We start from the raw sequence: 22246 nt of genomic DNA on the forward strand, positions 1-22246 counted from the left end.
AATGGAGCTGCTCTGCTGAGCCAGGGAAAGGGTAATCCTGGCTAGATGTGTCTCAGAAAAATGCTTGTGAAGTGCCAGCAAATGTTACCTCCATCAGCTGGGTGATGCTCTGTAGGTTCAGCTTCACTGTCTGGACCCGTCTCTGCAGGTCATACAGGGTGTCCCTTGTCTCCTGGATGTATTCCATGACACCTGGGAGGGAAATGGGCACACGAGCACTTTGTGGAGACTCCTCTAGGGCAGTGGGAGGTCACTTTGTGCTGAGGACCATGCACAATGAGGATCCCCAGCCTTGGATGGCCAAGGTGGGGGTTTGTACCTTCATGGCTCCAGAACAGAGACCGCTCAGCACTGGCCAGATGGGTGTCCAGGGCCTCCAGCTCCTTTTTCAGCAGTGGCTGCTCCACTGGTATCAGATGCTGCTTCACCTGAGCCAATATGTCCTCGCTGAGCACTGAGGAACAGGGTCCTCACCCTACCAACACTGTGATGGGGGGCAGGAGGTGGACAGCAGCAGCCACAGCTTGGCTTAGCCACAGGATGGGCATGGACCTGAGGTGATGTGCCTGTGGTACCCAAACCCCCCCAGTCCCTTTCAGCCTGGAAAAGCAGATGGGTTGTCTCCCCTTCAGAACCTGCCTCATTGTACCAGCCCACGATGAGATCCAGGTTGTCCCCTATCGTTTGGAAAGTCTCATTTTGGGCAAAGAGTTTCTCAGCATTGCTCGGGATGTCCTGCTGCTGCTGGAGCTTCAGGTACTTCACCTCCCGCAGGACGGCAGAGAGCTGTGGGACACGGCGGGCAGGGAGCGCTCATTAGCAGCTCCAGGTGAGGGGCTGCTGCTGCTGCCCATGCCAGCACCGACCTTTTTGGACAAGTTCACGCTCAGGAGGCCAGACTCAGGGTCCCTCTGGAGCAGGGGCTGCTCCAGGCTGAAGTGACAGTCCTTTCCAGGTCCGCTGGCCCATTCCTCGTAGATCCTCTTGCTGTAAGATTTCAGCAGCTCCATCATTTCCTCGTACTTTGCGAACACCATCTCAGCCTCAGCACTCACCATGGCACTGTCAGAGCCACAATAAAGCTGCAGCAGCAGAACATGGGAGGGGACCCTCTCCAGGCTGGATCCTGCCCCATTGCTGCCCTGTGTCCCCGTGGGATGACGGGACCTGCACCTACGGGTGCTTGATGGCCAACAATTCCTTGTGTGGCTCCTCCAGCCGCTGCTGCAGCTCCAGAGACCACTTCAGCTGCCCGGCCACCGGTGGCATGTTCTTGTGGATGGCTGGGGCCCCCCCGGGGGGTGGTGGGGACATGAACCGGGTGTCATACAGCATCTTCACACTCTCCAGTTCGGCCTCAAACATTCCCAGCAGGGCCAAGTAGCAAGGGGAAGCCTCAGCCCTGATCAGGGGTCGCTCCAGCACAGAGGCAAACATGTGCACCAGCTGCAGGAGAGAGAGGCAGGCACTGGTTCCTGCACCCTGGAGCAGTCCCAGGATGGGTGAGACCCCAGTTCCTGGGGGAGGTGTGTGCCAGGTTGCAGAGCTGGGGCAGAGGTACCTTCACAGCAGCTGGCAGGCGGTTACAGTCATCAAAGCCCTGGCAGAAGATGGCAGCCAGCTGCTTGTTTGCATCCTCAACCTTCTTCTGGAACTCTGCAAAGTCTCTGTTCCATTCCTGCCATTGAGAGCAAAATTGTTTAAAGTGTAACAGCCCCTCTGCCTCTTTCCCAAATCCTTCAGGAAAGGTTTGCTGAACCCAGAGGGTCCAGAGCCCCATGACCTGCTCCAGAGCCAGCCCTGTGCTGCTGTGGGACAGTCCCATGTGTCCCTCTACAGCATCTTCTCACAAGAGATTTTTTTCTTTTCAGTTAACCAATGCTAAGACTCCCATTCCAGCACCCATTACATTTCCACTCCAGCATCTGCTCACCTCTTCATCAGGATCCAAAGGATCATATTTGCATTCGGCAAAAGCTTTGGTGGCTTCACAGACCTCCTCAGAGATCTGCAACACCCAGCTCCCAAGGAAGTTTCCTTTCACCCCTCCCAGCACCGTCTTCTCCAGCTTCATAAAGTCAACAGCTACCTGGAACAGCTCCTGGCAAACATAAACCCCCTTTTACCCGGCTTCCCCTGTCCCAGGCTGCAGGTGCAGGAGCTGCAGCACCAGCACAGGGCAGCTCAGCAGTCCTGAGGAGCATCCCCACAGGGTCCTCCCCAGCCTGGCTAGGGTGTGCCCATCCTGGCAAAGGGCTCAGGACTGGGGGGACACTGCGCTGGGAATGGTGCCAGTGGACTCCCAGTGATGGCCCACTGTGCCAGCAGCCCCAGGCTGTCCCGAGTTTACCCTGTGCCACTCCCACTCCAGGATCACCAGGGCAGGGAAGGTCTGGCTGAGGCTGGCACTGTGCCCTGAAAGCTGTGCTGTCACCTTGATGGTCTTGAGTCTGTGCAAGAAGGCATCCATCCTCCCAAATGTCTGCATGGGGGGAAACTCCCAGAGCTGTGGCTGACGCTAGGAGGGGAGAGGGGCTGTCAGTCTGGTACTGGTGTGCAGGGGCTCAGATGTTCCTGCACCATCCCTGCACCTACCGGGAACAATTCTGGCATTAGGTCAGAGCAGTAAGTGCTGTAGGACTGGAAGAACTTCTCTGTGGTGGAGATGGCTAATTTGAGTCCCTCCAGGGTCTCCTGAGGTTCTCCTTGCAGCCCCTTCAGCATGTCCTCCGGGTTCAGGAATTTATAGGTCTGAGACAGACACAGGCAGGGGCCACTGTCAGGAGGACATGGAGGCTCCTCCTGCCCCTTTCACCCCCACAGACTTGCTGGTGGCCGCTTTCAGCCCGTGCCTGCCCCAGACTCTCCCCAGCCTTATGGGGAACTCTGCCGTTCCCTTGTTTAGGGTGTCTCTGCATCGCTGTGACTGGACTCTCCACATCTGCCCCAGAGAGCCAACTGGAGGGGAGAGGGGTGGGGCAGTGCTGGCCCTGGGGCTGTACCAGGCTGATGAAGAAGTTGCAGATCTCCTGCAGGATACGGGTTATGTTGGCAGGTGAGTGGTAGTGCACGCAGTGAGCCCGGAGCAGGCAGACAGTGCAGAGCACCTTGGGCACAAAGGGCTGCAGCTGTGGGAGCAGAGCCTTGTCAGTGTGGGGCTGTGGCAGAGTTGGGGAGATGTGTCCCCCCTGAAGCCTCTGGGGCTCTGCTGCTGCACAGATGAGGCCATCAGGCTGTGCCTGGTTATTTTGCCACACATCACTTACCTGGGAGTAATCTGCTTGCTCCATCTCCTCCAGCAGTGCCTGCAGCGGTTGCAGCTGGAGGCTGACATCACTGGCTTCCTCCAGACCTAGGATGTGGAGAAAGCCTGTGTTGGGATGAGGACACCTTGTTGGAGGCATCCAGCACCATGTCATGGGACCTCACCACCACTGACAGCCCTGAACATGTTCTGCAGCGATGGCCAGTAGCAGCTGTCAGCCTTCTCCAGCGTCTTGGACAGCACCGTCACTTGGGGTGAGAGCAGCTAGCAGGGAAGAGGTGTCAGGATCAGCATGGGCGGCTCTGCATGAGGGGCTCAGCATGAGGACATGTGACCACCATGGGTGGGACAGTACCTGCTCATTGATGCACTCCAAATTGGTCATCCTGTTCTGCCAGAAATCAAACTCGACCCTGGGCAGGGGGTGCAGCCCCTCCAGCAGTTGCTGTGCTGGGTCCTGGCTAAAGATCTCCTCAATCTGCTGGAACCACTCGATGGCAACGGTCTCGATGGAGTGCAGCACTGTACAATCCACGGGCCCCACCAGGCTGAAAGGCAGATGGGTTATGCCCCCTGGGAGCCCTGAAGTGCCCCAGGGGAACCCCAAACAGCCCTAGGGAAGCCTGTCACTCCTGCTTGTGGCCATCTCTGCCGCTGCAGATGCCTACCAAGAACCCCTCAAACATTGTCTGCTGCAGGGGATGGCTGTGCCCAGGGCTGTGTAGGGGCCGACCCAGTGTCCCAGCTCCCATCTCTCCCCGAGCTGTTTATGCTGTCCTGGGCCCCTGCCAGGCTTTTCTGACACCAAGTGGTGCCAGCAGCACCCACCAGTCCAGGGCGGCGCCTGAGTCATCCCAGCTGACCAGGTGCTCAGGCAGTGGGAGCAGTGGCTTTCCCTGAATCTTCCCACTCATCACAAACATCTTGTTCTGCAGCCGGTGAGTCTGCTGCACGACGTCCTCCATCACAATCTTGGGCCAGCCCACCCCCTCATCCTCGCTCAGGAGCAGAGGGGACACAACCTGCGGGACAGGGCTAGGTCAGGCACTTGGTCATGACCTCCTGTACACAGGGTAGTGGGCACTCCAGTGTTCCTTCACTGTCCATTGCAGCACAGTCCCAGCACAGTCATGGCTCTGTTGGCCGCAGATGGGTTTTGCTGATATTTGTCTCATCAGTGTGACCAAAAGGCCCCTTGCTCTGGTGGCCTGGGAAGTGCTGGGAGTGGCACAGGGAATGCATCTAGCAGAGTCAGCAGCTGACACACAAGCAAAACCCCCCACCGTGAGGGGGAATAGTGGGGGCTCCTGGAGCTGATGCAGCTTTTGGGTGCTCTGGAGTGGCAGTGGGAATATTTATGGGAAGTTTGAGGGAAATCCACTTAGACATTTCCCAGCTGCAGGGTAGAGGTAAGTGGGCATTATGAGTTTCTAAAATTGCAGGGAGGAAGTGATCCAGTTTGGGGCCAGAAGAAAACCAGGTTGGTGACCTTCACCCAGCTCTTGTCCTTGTGGGGCTTGTTCAACATAGGACGGGAGCCACTGCAAGGTCAGGGCAAGGGCCTTTTCTTCTGTGAATTTTAGTTTATTTTGGAGCCCACCTGGAAATTTGGCTAGAGCACCCAGGGAGCTCAGCTCACCCTGTTCACCCGAAGCCTGTGTCTGCACGGACAACCCACCTCCTGCAGCACAGTGATGAGCTGCTCCACAGGCGAGGGGCCAATGTCTCCCACCAGCAGACCAGTCCGACAGTTCTCCCCACTGATGCTCTCCCCTTTCTTCTTCACGCAGTATATTCCCTTGCCCTTTAGGGCGGGTGGGAAGGAGGTAGTGGGCAGGATCTGCCCAGCAGGGTTCATGGCCAGCACCAGCTCCAGCATTTCTGGCTGCTTGAAGAACTTGTCCAGCATGACTGAAGTCTCCTCACTGGCCACGAACTTGGCCCACCTGTCCGGCCGGACACGCAGCAGTGCCGTGGCCAAGCTCTCGAGGAGATCTAACCTCTCGTCCTGTGGGTCTGACATCCTGCCAGCATCAGACCTGGCCGCAGCTCCCCAGCACCTGGGGGGGTCCAGTGGGCAAACCCCCACTCAGCCAGGGGCTATGCAGACCCCACATCCTGACCTGGACACTGCCCAGCCCACCCCTCCACTGTCCTCAGCTTTCCCTCTGCACATGCTGTCTTAGGGGAAGCTGCCAGTCCCATCCCTGCCTGGTCCCAGTGGCCACAAGGCCACCCCACCCCTGCCTGTCCATCACCACCTGGCCCTGTCACCCTCTGACCTGTCCCTCCCTGCCTGGCCCCATCACCACCCGGCCCTACTGTCCCCTGACCTGCCCCATCCCTGCCTGGCCCTATCTCTGCCCTTGCTCACCCCAATCTTACCTGGCTTGACAGCTTCTCTGTCACACTCCTCAACCCTCCAACAGCCTCCAGGCACTGTCAGCAGTTCAACTGACAGTCTGTGCCCCAACTGACCCTCGCACCAGCCCAACGGATCCGGCACCAGCCCAACTGCAGGGCTGCCCTTCCCCCTCCACACCCCACACTGTCCCCATCCCTCAGCTGTTTGCCCACCCTGGCCAGACTCAGGTGCAGTGCAAAGGCTGCCCCATGAGGCACAGGATGGGCAGGGACTGCAGCAGGGAATGCTCTGGCAGATCCCCCCCATGCCACAAGCATGTATGACTGGACAACCCTCCCTCCAGCCCTGATGGCACCAACACAGCTGGCACAGGCTTGGTGCTCCCAGCCTGCCCTCAGCCCCAGCTTGGCTTTGATCCCGTTCACACCTGGTAGCAAGTGGGTATGAATCACCCAGTCCTACTGCAGATCAGGGTACTCCACACCCCCACTGTCCCAGCCACTGCAGTGGGTAACCAGGCCCCTGCCCAGCCAAGCTTGGTGCCCTCAGGATGCAGGACCAAGAGTTGTCCCAGCACGGAACAGCCACTCTGTGTTCTGCAGTACCCCAGGCACTGTCCTGGTGGCCAGGGGCAGCTGCTGAAGGCACAAGGCTCACAAACACTCCCAGTACATCAAGACCTCAGACTGGGAAGAGAATGAGCCCAAGGCTGGCCACAGGACAAGGGCTGACAGTGGCAGGGGACTCCTGCCCACCTCAAGCTGCACAGAGCACAGGAGGTCAAAAGAAATGTGGTGCAAGTATTTATTTGTTGCTGATCTTCAGCACTAGTTTACAAGGCCATGGCAAATTAAAAAAAAAAAGAAAAAAAAAGGGTTAGAATAAAAAATCCTGCCCCCCATCCCACTCTGCGAGGCCTCTGCACTGAACCACCCACATACAAAATAATCTACAAGGAGAAAACTATACAGGAGTATTTACACCTCTGATAAATAATACTGATCCAGGCACCTCCAGACCGTGCGTGGGGATGGGGACAGGACAAGACACAGGTGACTGTGAGCAGAGATCTCCACCAGCAGCCATGCCGAGGGCAGGCTCCAGCTGTGGACAGTCCCTGCCCTTTGTCCCTCCTGTGTCTGTGGGGACCATTCCAGTGCAGGGGGTGGCTGAGAGGGTCCAAGGCAGCAGCGTGGGGACGCCCAGGACAGACCCAGGCCCGCTACAACGAGGGCTGGGAGCTGTATCTCTGCAGGGCCCCCCTGGGGCTGACACCCTGCACCTGTGGCACCCCAGAACCGCCAGCTGCTCACCAACAGCTGCACCCCCTCCTGACAGAACACCCCGAGAACATCTGAACACGGGTGCTGGGGGCACCCAGTGCCATGTGGCCACAGGCTTCCAGAGGGTCAGAGGCAGGGAGGGTGGCCGTGGTGCTGAGGCCAGGGCTCCCAGAGGTGCTGTGTTCCAGCTTGAGCCTGTGAAGACGCTGTCTGGCAATGAGGCAGTGATGGGGGGCCAGAGTCACTGAGATGCCCGTGCCCCTTCCCTCCCCCCACAGTAAAGAAATGGCTAAGCTGAAGCTGGGGCCTGGGCCTCGAGGGCCAGCCTGCAGCGTGGCCCCCACCCCACATGCCCCCACGGGGGGACACTTGGGCTGCTACAGGGGCACGCTGGGCCTCACAGGGCCAGTCTGGCTGCTAGTGCCTCTTGGTGGAGGAGACCTTCTTCTTCCTGGCAGCCAGCATCTCGTAGAAGGGGTCCCGGCTGATGGCTGCCCTGGCAGGGGAACAAGGGCTGGGTCAGGCCAAACTGCTGCAGGGATGGGTGTGACCTGCCTGGCCTGGCCTTGGGCAGGTCCCTTTATATCCCTGGGGATGTTTTCTTCCCCCATCCTTGCAGGACGCCCTGGGAAGCACTGTCCCCTTTGAGGACAGCAGGCAGGTCCCTGCTGTGCCCCTGCCCAGCAGCCACATGCTCCTCCAAGTACTCACTTGATGCACTTGATCCACTCCTCCTTCTCCTCAGGCGTGGGGGCAGAGATGCGATACACGGTGTGGTTCCCCTCCACCACACGCCCATCTGCCTCTGTCTTGCAGGCCTTGATCACCTGGTCCTTGTTGTCAGGGATGTAGAGCTCAAAGCAGTTCTGGGAGGGAAAGACCACTCAGAGGCAGCCCCCACTTCCAAAGGGGACCCCAGACTGGGAGGGGAAGAGCACAGCCACAGACCCCTGGCACAGTTACCCCAGCATGGCAGAGAGGGACAGACACACGCTGATTGTCACTCCCTGCATGTGCCCCTGCGGTGACCATCCCCAGGTCTGTACTCAGCCACTTTGATGGTGAAGGGAGTGAGTGCTCTGGGGCCCTCTGCCTCTCCTGGGGACATCTCAGGATGCTGCAACACTTCAGCTTTTCCTGCCCAAGCCAAAGCTGCCCCCAAACCCCAGAGGACACTGCTGCAGCACTCACAGGCTTCTTTGAGTCCTCCACCTCACGGATGCTCAGGTTCTCCAGGGGGATGATGCCACGAGGCTCCTTATCCTGGTGTGGCCAAGCAGAGGTTTAGCTGTGGGGCGGACATCCCCAGTCCAGCCCCTTCCCCAGCCCAGCTCACCCTGCACGGAGCCCACTCACCGTTGTGTACTCGAAGTAGTAAAGGCAGTTGTCAGTCAGGATGAACCAGCGCCGCTTCCACGTCTTCACCCTGCCTCCTGGGAGCAGAGGGGGGACAGTCGGACACAGCCCTGCAGAGCAGGGCCGGGCACACAGAGGCTCCAGCAGCACACACAGAGCCAAGCAGAGCCAGGCAGCGGCGGGCAGCAGCAGCAGGCAGCGCACACCGCACCGAGCCAGAGCAGGAAGCGCACGGATGAGGATGGAGGCGAGGGCGGGACTGCCGGGCCCGAGGGCTGACCCTGCCCACCCACCCACAGAGCCAGCACAGCCACGGGAAACTGCGGCCACGCAGCTCCCTGGGAGGACACAGGGACTTTCTGTCCGCACTGTCCGTGGTCCCATTTGTCCTGGACCCCGAGCAAGGCAGGACCCAAGGCCGTGGCTGAGCTCCACAGCTGGCAGCACAGTGGGAGAAGCTGGTCCCTGGGCACAGGGCATGCTGCCCCCCGGGCCCAGCTCCCCTCCACCACAGCCACTGCAGCAGTGCTGAATGCGGGACGAGCACCCACCCTTGCAGGCTGGATCCAGCATGGAAACAAGGAGCCACAGGGTACACTGGGGGTCCTGCTCATCTCCCTCCCCTGCCAGGAAAGCCCTGTGGCCCCTGCTCCCCTGTGCCAGCTGGCAGCCCACCCCTGTCCCTGCCCCAGAGCAGTTCTGAGGGCCAGCACCAATGCTCCCCGACACCTTGGGGTGCAGGCATTGGAGCAGTGCTGGTGCCTCATGAGGACTGCTGTGAGCCCTTAGCACAGCACAGGGCACCACGCAGACGAAATCCTACCTGCTCCCATCCAGCTCCAGCCACTTGGCATGCCCTAACCACCCGTGCACAGGCTGTGGCCCCTCCCACAGAGACCCCAAACCTGTCCCCATCCCTTGTGTCACTGGAGGCAAAGAGCCACTGGCCAGGCTGAGCTGTCTGCACACATGGCGATGCACAGCTGGCAGGTGGCAAGGTGCCACTGTGGCCCCATCCTCCCCCAGGCTGGCAGAGGAGGCTGCAGGCCTTGGAGAAGGTGTGGCACTGGCAGGGCCAGCACCCCACATCCCTGCCTGGAGGTGGAGAGGGGCTGCCCTGCAGCAGGCGAGGTCCCCGGGCATGTGGGGTTAGCAGCAACAGCAGCAGCAATGAGACTCATCACCAGCAATTAAAAACGCAAAGGAAACGAAGCCCCAGCAGTGTGAGCAGAGCAGGGAAGAGGGGTACGTACCTCCTGGAGTTGGGGGCAAGGAAAGGAAGAGCCAAAATCATGGAAACATATAAATGAGGGAGAAAAGAAAATTTAAAAAAAAAAAAGGGAAAAAAAAAAAAAAAAAAAAAAAAAAAGAGGAATCCCAAAGCCCCCCCTTGCCCTGCGGGTCAGTGGGGCTGGGCTGCAGCAGGGAAGCTGTGAGGGGTTGGGCCAGCGGCAGGGCCGTGGGGGCTTGACTGCCCTGGCTCACTGTGGCTCTGTGGGATGGGGCTCCTTGGCTGCTGGGGACAGGGCCTGGCTCCCTGCACCCCATGGCTGACCAGCAGCGTCCTTCCCTGCCCCCCAAGACAGCTGGGGGCCGTGGCCACTTTGCTGCCTCTCCACCACCCCACTGGTGGTGCCAACCTGAACCTGGGAACACAGGGCCCCTCCAATCAGGCACAGGAGAGTCTGGCACTGTTCTGTATCCCCCCACCCCAGGGCAGGGAGCAGGCAGCTCTTGCTCTCCCCTCTCAAGGGGCTGGCCATGTATCAGGAGTTCTGTCCCCAGCCAGAACCCTGAGGAAACGCCCCACTGGACCCCGATCCTGCCGACACCCATTCCCCCTCGCTAAACCCAGGCAGAGGATTCCCCCAGAGGTGCCAAGAAGAGAAGCCACAGGAGCCAGGGCGCGGAGGGCTCCGGCTGTGGAGCCGGGCGGTGCAGCAGGGATGCCATGCATGCTGCCTGCATGTGGAGCCGGGATGCGGAGGTGATAATGCTGTGGGAAGGTGAGGCAGGGGCTCGTCTGTGGTATGGAGGGGGCGCACGCAGCCTGGGGCAGCTCGCCGCTTGCTCCCGGGGGCCTGCTCCGACACACCCTGCTGTGGCTCGGTGACCTGAAGGGCCTCGAGGTCTCTGTGTTCTGACACCAGACCCAGGTAGCAGCTCTGCACCCCAGGGGCTTGCCCGGCCTACAGGCAGAATCCCCCAGGACACCCACCCAGCTGCTCTGCAGGGCCTCATCAGCACTGAGTCTGCTCCTGCTGCCAGCCAAGATGGAGGGCTGGATGTACAGACGCCTCTCCCGTAAAGGCCGTGCCTGTCTCTGCAGCCTCCTCGTGCTCTGAAGAGCCAGGCCAGCAGGAGAAATGTGGGAAGCCCAGGGGCATTGCACCCTGGTGACAGCCTGCCCTCCCTTGCTGCTGGCACTCACCGAGCTTCAGGAGCCAGCCCTCCCGGTCAGGGTTGAAGAAGGTGTGGGTGAGGTCATTGCCGTCATCCTCAGGGATTTTGAAGGGCTCGTTCTTGATGCTCTCATACAGATTCTGGAACAATGACATGGAATCAGCTCTGCTTTGCCCTGGAGCCCCGTGGTGGGCCCTGCTCTGGGCCAGCTTTGCAGCCTGGCCCAGGGCCTCACCTGGAGCAGCTCCTCAGGCAGGTCCCCCCCGTCATTAATGCCACGGTTCATGGCGATGAACCGCTCTGCCGTGGGCTTGTCCTTCACGTTGGGATTGTGCAGGCTCGTGTTCAGCATGATGATGGCGAAGGACAGCACGTAGCAGGTATCTGCAGGGGCAGAGGGGAAAGTCAGCTGTGGGGCAGGATGCCAGGCAGATCGTCTGGGACAGGCGCTCACCTGTGGACTGGAAGACACCAGGGTTACACTGGCAGTACCGCTGGGCAAAGGCCTCCATCATCCGGTCAATCTTCTGTGCCTCCCCTGGCAGCCGGAAGCTCCACAGGAACTGCCTGTGGAGAGCGAGTTGTGGTGGTCATTTGGGGGCTCCATGGTCCCCACCACCTTCAAGGGCCACGCTCAGCTCCCAGCCCCTTACTCACCGCAGGGCCTGCACAAGGTTGAGGTCAGTGAATTCATGCAGCTCCACAAAGGCATGCAGCACTTGGATGTTGAACTCATCCCTGTGGGAACAAAGCCAGAGCACGAGGGATGCATGATCAGCAATCCTGTGACTACTAAGTGGCTCCACTATCCCTGCCCTTCTCCAGACTCTATTCATTCATTCATGGGGGAAAGCTGCAGATACCCCCTGGTCTGGTCTGCACAAGTCAGCCACTTGCAAGTGCCCCCAATGAACTGAATATTCCCAGCTCCCCGGGTACACCCAGTCAGCTGTCCTGTGAGCTCAGAGCTGCAGTATCCCCTCTCTCAGGTGGCAGGAGCCCAGAACACCCCCAGGAAACCCGAGCCCAGTGCACCTCTCGCCCAGGTAGTCGCCGATGGCTGTCTTGTTGAGTCCCTCTCCCTTGTACAGGAACTGAGCAATGTCCTCGCATGTGTTCTTCAGCAGGTCGTTCTCAATCAGGAACTGGATGCCCTGGAGGGGTGAAGAGAGATACTTGGGTGTCTGTGGCTGTCTCTGCCAGCCTGCCCCCTGACTGCCAGCCCCTGCCCTGGCTGCTGGCTCTGCCCAGCTCCAGGAACCTGGACTAGGAGGTGGTAGAGCTGTGCACACTCCCAGAGGCAGGTAACCAGCCCTGCTTCCCATCCCACAGTACCTTCTTGGGATCCATGTTGAACTTCTTCCTGCCCATGGCCACCTGTTTGTTCCTCTGCATGTTTTTCCTGCAAGGCATGAAGCAGCTCTGAGCATGTGGCAGGGCCCCACTGCCCGCCTCTGTGCAGCCCCTGGGACAGTGCACTGTGGGGAGGGTCAGCCTGGACAGAGGGACCCAGGCCCCCAAGCTGGACCCACACAGGGCAAAGCCAACACACTGCTCTGTGTCTGCCCCACACCACGGCCTGGGGCTGCTCTTGGCTGCTAGGCCCCAGAATAGAGGGGAGCTGCTGCACCGTGTCCTTGGGGTCACCCTGAGCAGAGGGGGTGCAGGCACAGCACCTGTCAGGTCACCCAGACACGGGGAGGCTTGGGCAAGCTGGCTGTGGCAGGGCTCTGGGGAGAGAGTGGGGCTGGCAGAAGGGAACAGTCTTCATGCTCTGCTGGGTAATTGGGAATGATGCTGGGAGTCGGCTCCCACTGGCTGGCGGGACCCCCCTAATCCTGGCTGGCACTGACTGCACCAGTTCAGAAAAACAAAGCCCGCCAGTGGCTGTGGCCAGACAGAGGGGCTGGGGCTTGGAAAAATAGACCTAGGAGCAGCAGATCAGCCTGGGGTCCTGCTCCCAGGAGCTCAGAGTGCCTGGGAGAGCTGCTGACACCAGCACTTGTGGCAAGCCCGTGTGTAGGCAAGCCCGGGGGGGCTCCATGCTGCTGGGGACTCACCTCTCCTCCGTGGAGCCCAGGTTCTCAATCTCATTCGTCACTTCTGCTATCTCATCCTTCAGGCGCTGTGGGGAGAGGGGCCACTGAGACAAGGAAGTGCCTCCCCCACAAACCCTCCAGCCCCCAGCCCTGGAGACAGCCCCATTCCCCCAAGAGGCCCCACAGCCCCTCCTCTCTTCCTCCCAGCCCCAGGCGCTGCCCAGGGGCTGAACCAGCTCAGAGGGCACTGGCAGTGGGGCGGGCTGTCCCCTGCTGCTAATCCCTGCAGCACGGCCATGCTCCCAGCATGCAGGAAGGAAGAGATTCAGAGGTTAACAAAATTACCCCTAATCCCTTCAGATCATGCCCAGCATATGGCAGTAATTAGCCTCTGTTGCCTTAATCAGGGACTCTACTGACAGTGTCCCAGATGAGCCCCGACCTCACAGGCACTTGCCAGGGCAGTGGCCTGGCCCAGAGACATGGTCCCTGCTCGTGCCAGGCAGGGGCTGGCACAGACTGGCTCAACTGCACAGCCTGGAGCTCTGCAGGGTCCAGGAAAAGGCATGGCTGCTTTGGCAGGGCAGGGCTGGGCTGGCTGCCACCTGGGATCACATCCCAGCTAGGACCCTCTCCCTGTCCCCAGAGCCCCTCCGAGGAAGAGCTATGGGGCAGCAGCATGAGCGATCCTGGATGGGGCTCCAGGGACCCTGCCAGCGATACAGGCAGGGAGCACTGTCCCCTGCCACTCAGACTGCTGTCTCTGGGACAGGGGGATTGTGTGGGCTCCTTGGCATCACACCTGTATGTCAGCCAGCAGCTCCTGCTTTCGGCGGCGGATGTTCTCCAGCTCCTGGCACTCTTCTGGGGTCAGGTCGCTGGGCACTGAGCAGAGACACAATCAGGTCAGCATGTGTGGTCCTGGGAATCAGGGCCACCGGGCTCCTGGCCCAGCCTCTGCTCCCAGCCAGCAGCTGTGGGCCTGGGTGGAGGCAGGGCATGGAGGTGCTGGGTAGCAGCAAGAGCTGGGCTGGCGAGCAGTGTCCCCAGCCCCACACAGGGACCAAGTGGCATCAGTGGCATGAAAAGAATTTGAGGGTCAGGGCCTCTGCTCCTTCAGACTGTGGCAGCTGCCACAGAGTGAGAAGCAACATGGGCCCCTGGATCACCTCCAGCACTGCTTCTGCCAGCCCTGGCCCTGCTGCCCCCCCAGTCCCATTTCACTCTGCTCTACCCTAGCTGGGCTGGTGTGGGTGCCCATTCTGCTCCACATAGCTGGGCAGCTCTGCTCTGCCCTGCAGCACAGGCTCCACACCGACCTGCAGCCCTGAAGGTCGTTCTGCTGCACCAGGTCAGCCCCAAACATAAACCAGCTCCTGGCCACCCTTGCAGCTCCCTCTACAGTGGATTCACTATTCTGGGGCAGAGTTTGGAGCTGGTGCACCCTTCAGACAGACAGACAGACAGACCTCACCTTCACACCATGACATCTACACTTTCCTGTTACCCTGGGGAATCAGATACCCCCTCTCCAACACCATTGCTGAGGCTCAAGCCCAGGGCCACCACATGGTCCCCTTGATCCAGGAACATTCTTACTGCTCCTTGGCACATGACCTCCTTGCTTCACAGTGACAAGGTATCCCATTCCTGTTCCCTCTAGTCCCCGAGGTCACTCGCTCCTTCAAAAGTGCTCCCAGCCCTCCTACTATGCTCATGTCTCCCACCTCTGCCAGCAGGTTCTGTGTGTTGCACCAAGGTCACTTGCAAGGACACCAAAACACCATCCCTCTAGAGCGCCGTCCCCGAGGGAGGTGGCAGCAGGATCTGCCAGTTCAGCTCTTGTGTCACCCCGACCTCCCACCCTGGGGTGCTGGGAACAGGCATCTGTAGGGCTGTCACCACCCTTCCCTGCCCTAAGCATTACCCCCTGACCCGCTGAGGTCCCGTGTGCCACCATGTACACAGCCACCACTGCCACCAGCCCTGACTCACCAGTGTCCCCTGCGCAGTCACTGCCCCATGCCAGTGGCAAAGACACCACGTGCCTTTGGACCAGCACTGTCCTCAACCGCACATCGATTCTCCCCACACTGCCGCCGCCTTAGTGGGAGCTCCGGGGTGACGGTGACCCTGCACCCAGAATCCCTGAGCTCAGCACTTCCCCGGCACTGCTCTAGGGTCTGACGAGCTTCCTCCTTCACAACCCCTTGTTGCCAAGGCTGAGGCGCCTCGGCTTGCGACATCGGCCCTCAGACACAACGCCAACACTTCCCAATACTTTCAGTCTCCCACGTCAGGAAGCCTGAGCCAGACAAGTCGGCTCGTGGCACCAGGTTAAAAGTTACATACAGCACCAGAGCTGTGTCGATGCATCCCAGCACCTTCCGCATGCCCCACCAGCACCAGCCCCCCACTGCCAGGCCCCCAGGACGCCCAGCAAGCCTAGGCTCACAGCGGGAGGGATGAGCTGCATCACACTCACTCGTCAGACACAGAAACCCCCAAACCCCTGGGCTGCTGCATGTACCACCTCCTGCCTAGCTGCAGGACCCTCTTGTCCAGCCGCCAGCCCCCCCGGCCCGGCCGCAGGGAAAGCCAAACTCATGCCAGGGCTGGAGCTGGCCTCGGGCAAGCCCTCAGCTCTGCCTCTTCCTGCCCACCTGGGAGAGGGCAGGGGTTCCAGCGGGGTCCCCGGGATAGGCGTGGTGCAGGATGAGACTGCAGGGCAGCAGGGCTGCTCCAGAGCCCCGGAAGGTCCCTCCCCGGTGGAGGCTGAGCACTCGTGACAAGCAGCCCAGCCATGTCAGCAGCAGCCAGAGGAAGAGAAACCCCAGACGCAGGAGCTTTTCTGGGGAAGGAAGGCGGCATTAACCCTTCCCTGGCTGTGCACAGCAGCCGCTCTGGAAAGCCCCAGTGAGCCTGGCCGCAGGCAGAGAGCAGTGCTGGGGGACGGGAGACTGGAACAGACACTTCCCCTGCTTCGGCCTGGCACAGAAATCGCACAGAGACCCACCACTCTGCAGGATCCCAGCATGGTTACACCTCCCCGCCAGCACAGGAAGCCGGGGGTTCCCGCGGCAGGAACCACCGGCAGGATTTGTCCATCTGTCTCGGGCTCTGGACTCCGGGACCAGCGGCAGCCCAGCGCAGCAATCGCAGCACATGTCCCCTCCGCACCCGGCCCTAAGCAAAGCCCCAGGGCTCAGGGCCCTGCCTGTCTCGCCCCGTGTCCCAGCGCTGCCCGAGGGCGGCAGGGGAGCGGGGCACACACACCGGGAGCCACCGGCCACCCTCACCCGGCCCCCGCGCCCCGGCCGGCTCACCGCTGCCCTGTGCCCTGAGCACCATGGTGGCACGGCCTTCCCCCGGCCCCGCTGGCCGTGCCCGGGCTGCCGGCGGCTCCGCCGTGCCGGGTGCCTGCACCTGCAGCCCCGGTGCTTCCGCGGTGACTCAGGGCCCCGCACCACTCAACTCCGCGGCCTCCTGGGCGTCACCCCGGCCTCGGGAGAGACAGCAACACCCTTTTCCTGCCGCCGTGAGCCAGGGCCGCCAGCACCTTAACTCCCGTGCTCCCGGCTGCCTGGGAAATGGGGCGCCAGGGCCCCGCTCCCCTCCTTGGCTGGGGCCGGCGGACGCCATGTGCTGGGGTCGCAGCCAGGCCGGCCCTGGGCTGGCCCGGCCCTTCCTTCCTCGGGGCCTGCCAGGACACTCGCCCCGGCACATCCCGAGCTCAGCGCGGAGCGCCGGGTCCCCTCCCTTCCCTCCACCAGCTGGGCCCCAGCCCTGCGGCTCCCCCGTCCCTGCCAGACCTCTCCCCTGCACGTCCAGGTCCTGTGCTGCCGTGGGCACCACTGCTGCCCGCTCCCCTCCGCAAGCTCCGGGGCATCTCCCACAGCTGGCTGGGACAAGAACTGGAATCAGGAGGATTAGGAGTCATGCCAGTCCCCAGGGGATGTTATTCCCCACTGTCTTGTCCCCTTGCTATGGGATGTCTGTAGGGATTGCTCCGTGCAGGAGCCCTGTGCGGCAAGTCCGGGCGCTGTGGGGTCGTGCCTTCAGTAGGAGCGACCCCAGCACGTCCCTGTCCCTGTCAGTCTCCTGGAGAGGCCGCAGCAGCTTCGGCTGCCTTGACTCAGCTAAATCCTGCTCATCAGCACGAGATGGAGACACGGCACCCAGAATGCCAGCTATGGACTAAGGGGACAGTGGGCTTCAGAAACCTCGGGGTGCCTTTAGCCCCCTGAGCTACAGCAGCAGCCAGCCCTGCTGCCGGCCCATGCTGTACTCCACCAGAGGGGCAACAGCCCTGGGGTCAGGCAGACCATGGGATGAGCCCAGGGTCTCTCCGTGCTGCTGTGGCTGCTGCTACCCACTGTGCCCCGTGGTGGGGTCCCGTGGGGCCCCCAAAACATCCTGCCTGTCTCTTCATACCACATCCTGTTTTCACTGTGGCTATGTGCACACCCTGGGTTGCGTCAGCCCCATCCTTCCCCACCGACAGCTGAGGTGCATCAAGAGAAGGCTTTGGGGACATGAGGCTTCCCCTCCCAGGCTGCTGGACCCTGTGCTCAGGACACTCTCCTGCTTTTGTGCAGCCCTGCCAATCACCCCATTAACCCTGCTTCCCTGACCCAGAGCCACTACCTTGCTTCCACAAGGCTCCAACGTTCCCATGCATGGACCCCAGGCCTCCAGCATGGCTGAGTGAGCACCAGCTCAGCCACGTCTACAGACACTGTGCATGTGCAAGGAATGCAGCCAGGCAGGCAGCTCACCTGCTCTCAGCACTGCTTATGGTGCTAGGCCTTGAGAGGAACAGAGCCCACATGTGCTCAGCCACAGGGCTGGCCAAGAAGGTCCTGCAACCCCCTCTCCCACTGTGCAGCCCCCCAGTCCCGCAGCTGAGCAGGAACCAGCAGACAGCAGCAGGTCACCCAGGTGCCTGACAACCCACAGCATGGCAGGAGCTGGGCTTGCCCACACAAAATTCCCTTTGGAGAGTGCCACCCTCCCCTCTGTAGCCACAGGCACTTGTGGTGAAGGCGACCGAGTGCTCACACATCGTCCAGGGCAGGGCAGGGTACATGAGGGGCTGGAGCAGGACATGCCATGGCCATGCTGGGCTGCCTGTGACCTCCCAGCCACCACTGCTGGCTCCCAAATACCCCCATCCCAGCATGGCACCAGCTCCAGCGCAGGGCACTGCCAAGAGAGTGGCCTGGTGCCCGTCCATCCTGCAGGGGCTCGGTGCTTGCTGAGGCCCGAGCTTGAGAAGGCCGGCAGAGGAAGGAGGCAGTGGGACGGCGAGGACACCCTGTGCTGCTTTCAGCAGGAGCCATATGGAGCCAGAGCCATATGGAGCCAGAGCCATGGGCACTGCCGTGTCTGCTGGGGGATGGGAACCCCGCGGCACGGAGGGGAGGGGGGCACGCAGTGCCTACCTGCCTTGGCCGCCACCGAGGGGCAGAGGAATGCCTGGAAACTGGAGGCGCAGAGCTCGCTGACTGTCCCCATGCCGCGGGGGTCCCACGCAGGATGCCACCAGCTCCGGGAGGGCAAGGCAGGGACAGGCAGAGGTCAGGCAGGAGCAGACAGAGGCCAGACAGGTGCGTGTGGCCGAGCAGTGGGCTCCCCAGTACTAGGCAGGTAGGCAGTACCTAGGGCAGCTCCCCAGTACTGTGGGGCAGGGTGCGAGCAGGGCAGCCGGAGCGCTCCCAGTTCTGGCTGGAGCTGGCTCTGGTAGGGGAGCTCCAGCCGCAGGAGCCCACGCGCCAGCCCCAGCCAATCCCCGTCGCACCGGCACACCAGCCCGTGCCACTGCCGGAGCCCCAGCGGGCGGCTCAAAGCCACTTAGAGGACGAGGAGTTTCGGAACTTCCCAGCGGCCCCCCTGCCCAGGCCGCCTGCCCCCCGGCAGCCCCCTTGCCCCCGCGGGGGGCCGGCAGTGGGGTATTTTTAGAGTGGTTTTATCCCTCCGTATTAGAGCATTAAGCATCAGGAGCCGGCGGTCGCATAGCAACGAGCGCCGCATGAAGGAAGGTGCACCCAGAGAAGCGCGGCGGTGCGAGTGTGGGGGTGCCGCCGCGGCCCCCGCTGCCGGGGCACAGCGCCCGAGCCCCAGCCCTGACCCAGCCTGACAGGCTCAGCCCCGTGTGCCAGCACCATCATGGCCCAGAGCAAACTGCCCACTCTGGCCCTGGGCTGTGCAGGGATCCTGCAGCAGGAACCAGGGGTTTTGCCCTGCATTCCCAGGCTGGGGGGCAGCTGTGGAGCTGGGGAAACGCACAACCCTCCCAGCCTCCAACCCCACAGGCACTGAACAAACCCAAACCGGACTGACAGCTCCTTTCCTCAAAGCAGGAGTGATCTTGAGCATAGGGCATGGCCATGAGTAACAAACCCCAGGGCCTGTCGGGGCAGGAGCAGCTCGACAGCTCCGCTCACCCGCCCCTGCATCCACTGGGATCGCTGAGCCAGGAGTAACTTGAGCGGGGCAGGCAGGAACCCAGACAGGGCAGGCAGTAGGGAAGGGCACCCTGGCAGACAGAAGCAGTCCCTGATCCCAGGAGCAGTGTGACTGCAGAGAGGAGGAGAGAGGGTGGAGAAGTGCAGCTGACAGGGCTGTGAGGGTAGCCAGGCACTTGCTGCTGATGTGACTGACCTTCTGTTTTCAACACCACTTCCCCTTTCCCAGGGGCCAGAGCAGTGGTTGCCACATCACCAGGAGGCAAAAGGGCAGGCGAAGGGAGCCGGGGGCACAGGGGAGGTGGGCACGTGCTGTACAAGCGCCTGCCTGGGCCTGGACTAGAATCTGGAGAAACCCCTGTGTGACACAAGCACATGGGATGAGGCAGGGCCAGGTGGCATCTCCCACACAGAGTGACCTGGATGTCTGGCTCGGTCCTTGCACCCTGTCCAGGTGAGGTGGGGTGTTTACTAACCACAGCTACAGTTCAGACATGATTGCAAGTTGTCAGAAGCAAGGCTCATTGTTCTCTGCTCCAAACACCTCAGGAGAAGAACTGGACAAGTGCCTCTGCCCAAGCACCGTGCTCTGCTCTCCAAGCCTGTTGCCATTCCTGCGCTATCTCTCTGCCTTTGACCTGAGAGTCCATCCCTGAGCTCTGTGGAAGAGCTGCTCCCTGAGCTGGGCCCAGCAACTTGTCCAGGCTGATCCCACCCTGTGCAAGGGAAGAGGCTGGGGTATCAGCAGCAGCTCCCCCAGCAGTGCTCCCTGGTGCCCAGGGACATGCCGTGGTCCCAGGATGCTTCCAAAACAGCTAAACCTGTGCCAAAGGGCTGCCAGCACCTGCTGGAAAAACAGGACTTTGCAGGCTGGTGGCGAGAAGGGCAGGGACTACCTGGGTGAGCAACCCCTCAGCCAGCCTGCTGCAGACCTGGCAGCCCACCCTCCTTTGGGGATCCCTCACACCTTCCACAGCCCACCCTGCCATCGCATACCCATCCCATCCCAGACAGCGAGGCCCCCAGGCACAAGCTGCTTTGCTGGAGGCTGCATCAACCCCGCTTAGAGAAATCCCTTAATCCCCAGCCCAGAGTGAGCGGTAATCCCTTGGGTGCAGCGGGATTACCAGCACTGCCCAATCCCCCTCTCCCTGGGGCCAGGTCTGAGCCGTGATGGGGCCCAGCTCAGGACATAGTGCCAAGACAGGACTGCGCTCCCCACATCCTCTCACCAGTGCTGCAGCTCGGCAAAGCAGGAGCAGCCAGGACGGTTCCCCACCAGGATACCTCTTCCCCACGGTCCAGAGGCGTTTGACCCACACCACTGCTCTCGGTCAGTTCCGGGCTGGGATGGGTTCAGTCTTGCTGCTGTCCCCACGGGGAGATGCTGGGAAGGGGGTGGGAGTGCAGCCCCACGCCCTGGCAGGAGCAGGGGGAGCACACATCTGTGCCACCAGCTGCTCACCCTGGGATTTGCTCTCTGTTGAGGCAGACGGCTGAAGAGAGGCCGTGAGCCGTGGGGCAGACACTGGCGTCAGCACAATCCCACCAGAAAGAGACTCCCCGTCGGCTCCCACCATGCTACAGCCTCGGCAGAATGTCCTTGGCTAAACCAACTCAGCTTAAGGGCTTCAGAGCAGCTGTGGGTTGTGCTGCCTCCAGCACAGGGACAGTGCTGGGGTTGGAGGTGGCTGTGCACTCCCTGCGTCCCCTGTGGCAGGATGAGCGGGACATTTCTAACGCTGAGAGATGGCCCGGGATGTCTTCCAGGTGATTCCGGGAAGCAAAGAGACGCTGCTGGCAGAACCGCTCCCCACAGCGCTCTCCTGCTAATGGGTTGTGTCTGACAACACCCGAGCCAGGCCGCAGCCACTGGCACCTTCCTTATCTTACACAGTGAAGTCCTCGCAGCCAAGCACAGTCACTTCTGGGGTGGGACAGCAGCTCCTAATCGGCTGTGTCGCACAGCTGGGCAGGAAACCGACCCGTGACCCAGCACTGCTCGCAGTGGCACTTCCCTGCCATCAGCTGCACCCAGAAGAACGGTCACCAGCACGGCTCCAGCACTGGGGCCATGGCCTCAGATCTCACCCAGGCTCCAGTCTCCCCTCAGCAAAGTCCCTGCTAAAGGCAAAAGCACCTCCTGGCACACGGGAACCTGCCTGGGAGAGACCAGGCACAGGCAGGGTCTCCCTGCCCAGGCCCGGTCCTCAGCACCGGGAGGGAACGCTCTGCGGGCACGGCGGGCAGAAGGAAGCGCAAGAAAAATGCACGGGTATGAGAGGCGAGACCTCGCAACTCCTGAACCACCGTGGCCCGCGCTGGGAGCGGGTCCAGGGCACAGGCCGGGAGCTCCCGAACCGGGGGACTGTGACATTCAGCAGGCGCCACCGAGGCGAACGTGCCCTGCGCTCCGCGGGGCCGGGACTCGGCCGTGCCGCGGGAGCACCTGAGCAAAGTGCGGGCGGCAGACGGAAGGAGCCGTGGCGCGGGCGGCGGCTCACGGAGCTCCCACGGCAGTGCCGGCGCTCGGCGGGCCCAGGCGCGGCGGCCCCGCGGCCCCCCCGCGCTGGCGGCGGGCACCGGGTGCCCGTTCCTCCCGGCGCTTCCTCCTCCGCCGCCGCCGCCCGCACGATGCCGCCAAGGCCGCGGCCGCTCTGTCACTTGCGGTCTTAGGTCCCGCCGCCGCCAAATCCCCGCCCGTCCCGGAGCCACCGCCCCCGGTGCTGCACCTGGGAGCGGCCCGGCCCAAACGCGCCCCGCCCGGGAGAGGCGCCGCCGCCCACCGGGGACCGCGGACTACCCCGGCGCCTCGTCCCGGGCCAGGTGGCTGTCCCAGAGCCCCTCGCCCACCCCCGGCCCGCACTGACCGCAGCCGCCGCCCTCCTCCTCCTCCATCCCGCCGCCGCCGCTCCGGCCCCGCCCGCGTGACGAGCGCGCCGCCGCCGCCACGGCCGGTACCACGTGACCCGGGAGGGGGGAGCCACGCTGGTCCCGCCCCGCCGGCGCCGTGTCGGTGCCCCCACCTCAGTGCCGGTGTCCCCCCGCCCTCGGTCCCGGTGTGCCTC

At 62.0% G+C, this 22246-nt stretch overlaps 2 protein-coding genes across 8 annotated transcripts in view; both read right to left on the reverse strand.

The window, feature by feature from the left end:
* DNAH17 (dynein axonemal heavy chain 17) overlaps positions 1 to 5288 on the reverse strand; it is a 32147-nt gene extending 26859 nt beyond the window's left edge. The window contains exons 1-15 of one of the 2 annotated variants that reach the window (XM_066332194.1): positions 4944 to 5288; positions 4094 to 4287; positions 3621 to 3813; positions 3430 to 3529; positions 3267 to 3352; positions 3003 to 3128; positions 2596 to 2751; positions 2435 to 2518; positions 1934 to 2101; positions 1562 to 1678; positions 1178 to 1446; positions 867 to 1062; positions 640 to 786; positions 320 to 428; positions 89 to 192 (exon numbers count right to left, since the gene is read on the reverse strand). In XM_066332194.1, the coding sequence (XP_066188291.1) occupies positions 89 to 192; positions 320 to 428; positions 640 to 786; positions 867 to 1062; positions 1178 to 1446; positions 1562 to 1678; positions 1934 to 2101; positions 2435 to 2518; positions 2596 to 2751; positions 3003 to 3128; positions 3267 to 3352; positions 3430 to 3529; positions 3621 to 3813; positions 4094 to 4287; positions 4944 to 5288 (2394 nt within the window). Of the gene's footprint in view, positions 1 to 88; positions 193 to 319; positions 429 to 639; positions 787 to 866; positions 1063 to 1177; positions 1447 to 1561; positions 1679 to 1933; positions 2120 to 2434; positions 2519 to 2595; positions 2752 to 3002; positions 3129 to 3266; positions 3353 to 3429; positions 3530 to 3620; positions 3814 to 4093; positions 4288 to 4943 lie in introns of both variants that reach the window. The other variant, XM_066332193.1, reaches the window with a different exon arrangement.
* Positions 5289 to 6420: 1132 nt separating this feature from the next.
* On the reverse strand, positions 6421 to 22134 carry CYTH1 (cytohesin 1). 6 transcript variants are annotated; one of them, XM_066332201.1, is made up of 13 exons: positions 22049 to 22134; positions 13514 to 13596; positions 12733 to 12797; positions 12008 to 12074; positions 11708 to 11826; positions 11330 to 11410; positions 11127 to 11239; positions 10908 to 11056; positions 10700 to 10812; positions 8270 to 8348; positions 8105 to 8176; positions 7625 to 7779; positions 6421 to 7409 (listed from the first exon to the last, which is right to left on the reverse strand). In XM_066332201.1, exons 1-13 carry the CDS (start codon positions 22074 to 22076, stop codon positions 7331 to 7333), a joined length of 1203 nt encoding a protein of 400 aa, XP_066188298.1. In that variant the 5' UTR covers positions 22077 to 22134; the 3' UTR covers positions 6421 to 7330. The 6 variants fall into 6 exon arrangements, with proteins under 6 accessions (XP_066188298.1, XP_066188300.1, XP_066188297.1 ...); XM_066332203.1 differs by lacking the exon at positions 22049 to 22134 and adding an exon at positions 20411 to 20498; XM_066332200.1 differs by lacking the exon at positions 22049 to 22134 and adding an exon at positions 18156 to 18497 and having other exon boundaries at positions 8270 to 8346; positions 10701 to 10812.
* Positions 22135 to 22246: the final 112 nt, after the last annotated feature.

This window comes from Sylvia atricapilla, chromosome 18 (genome assembly GCF_009819655.1).
Source record: "Sylvia atricapilla isolate bSylAtr1 chromosome 18, bSylAtr1.pri, whole genome shotgun sequence".
Classification (NCBI taxonomy): Eukaryota; Metazoa; Chordata; class Aves; order Passeriformes; family Sylviidae; genus Sylvia; species Sylvia atricapilla.

Bases quoted from the DNA above. Each gene is read 5' to 3' on its own strand.
- CYTH1 (XM_066332199.1), bottom strand. From the start codon at position 15,582: ATGCCGCCTTCCTTCCCCAGAAAAGCTCCTGCGTCTGGGGTTTCTCTT. The intron at 12,075-12,732 runs GTGAGTCCCCAG...CATGCCTTGCAG, and splicing joins CTGGGCTCCACGGAGGAGAG to GAAAAACATGCAGAGGAACA. The intron at 7,780-8,104 runs GTGAGTGCTGCA...TTTCCCTCCCAG, and splicing joins TGGAGGACTCAAAGAAGCCT to AACTGCTTTGAGCTCTACAT.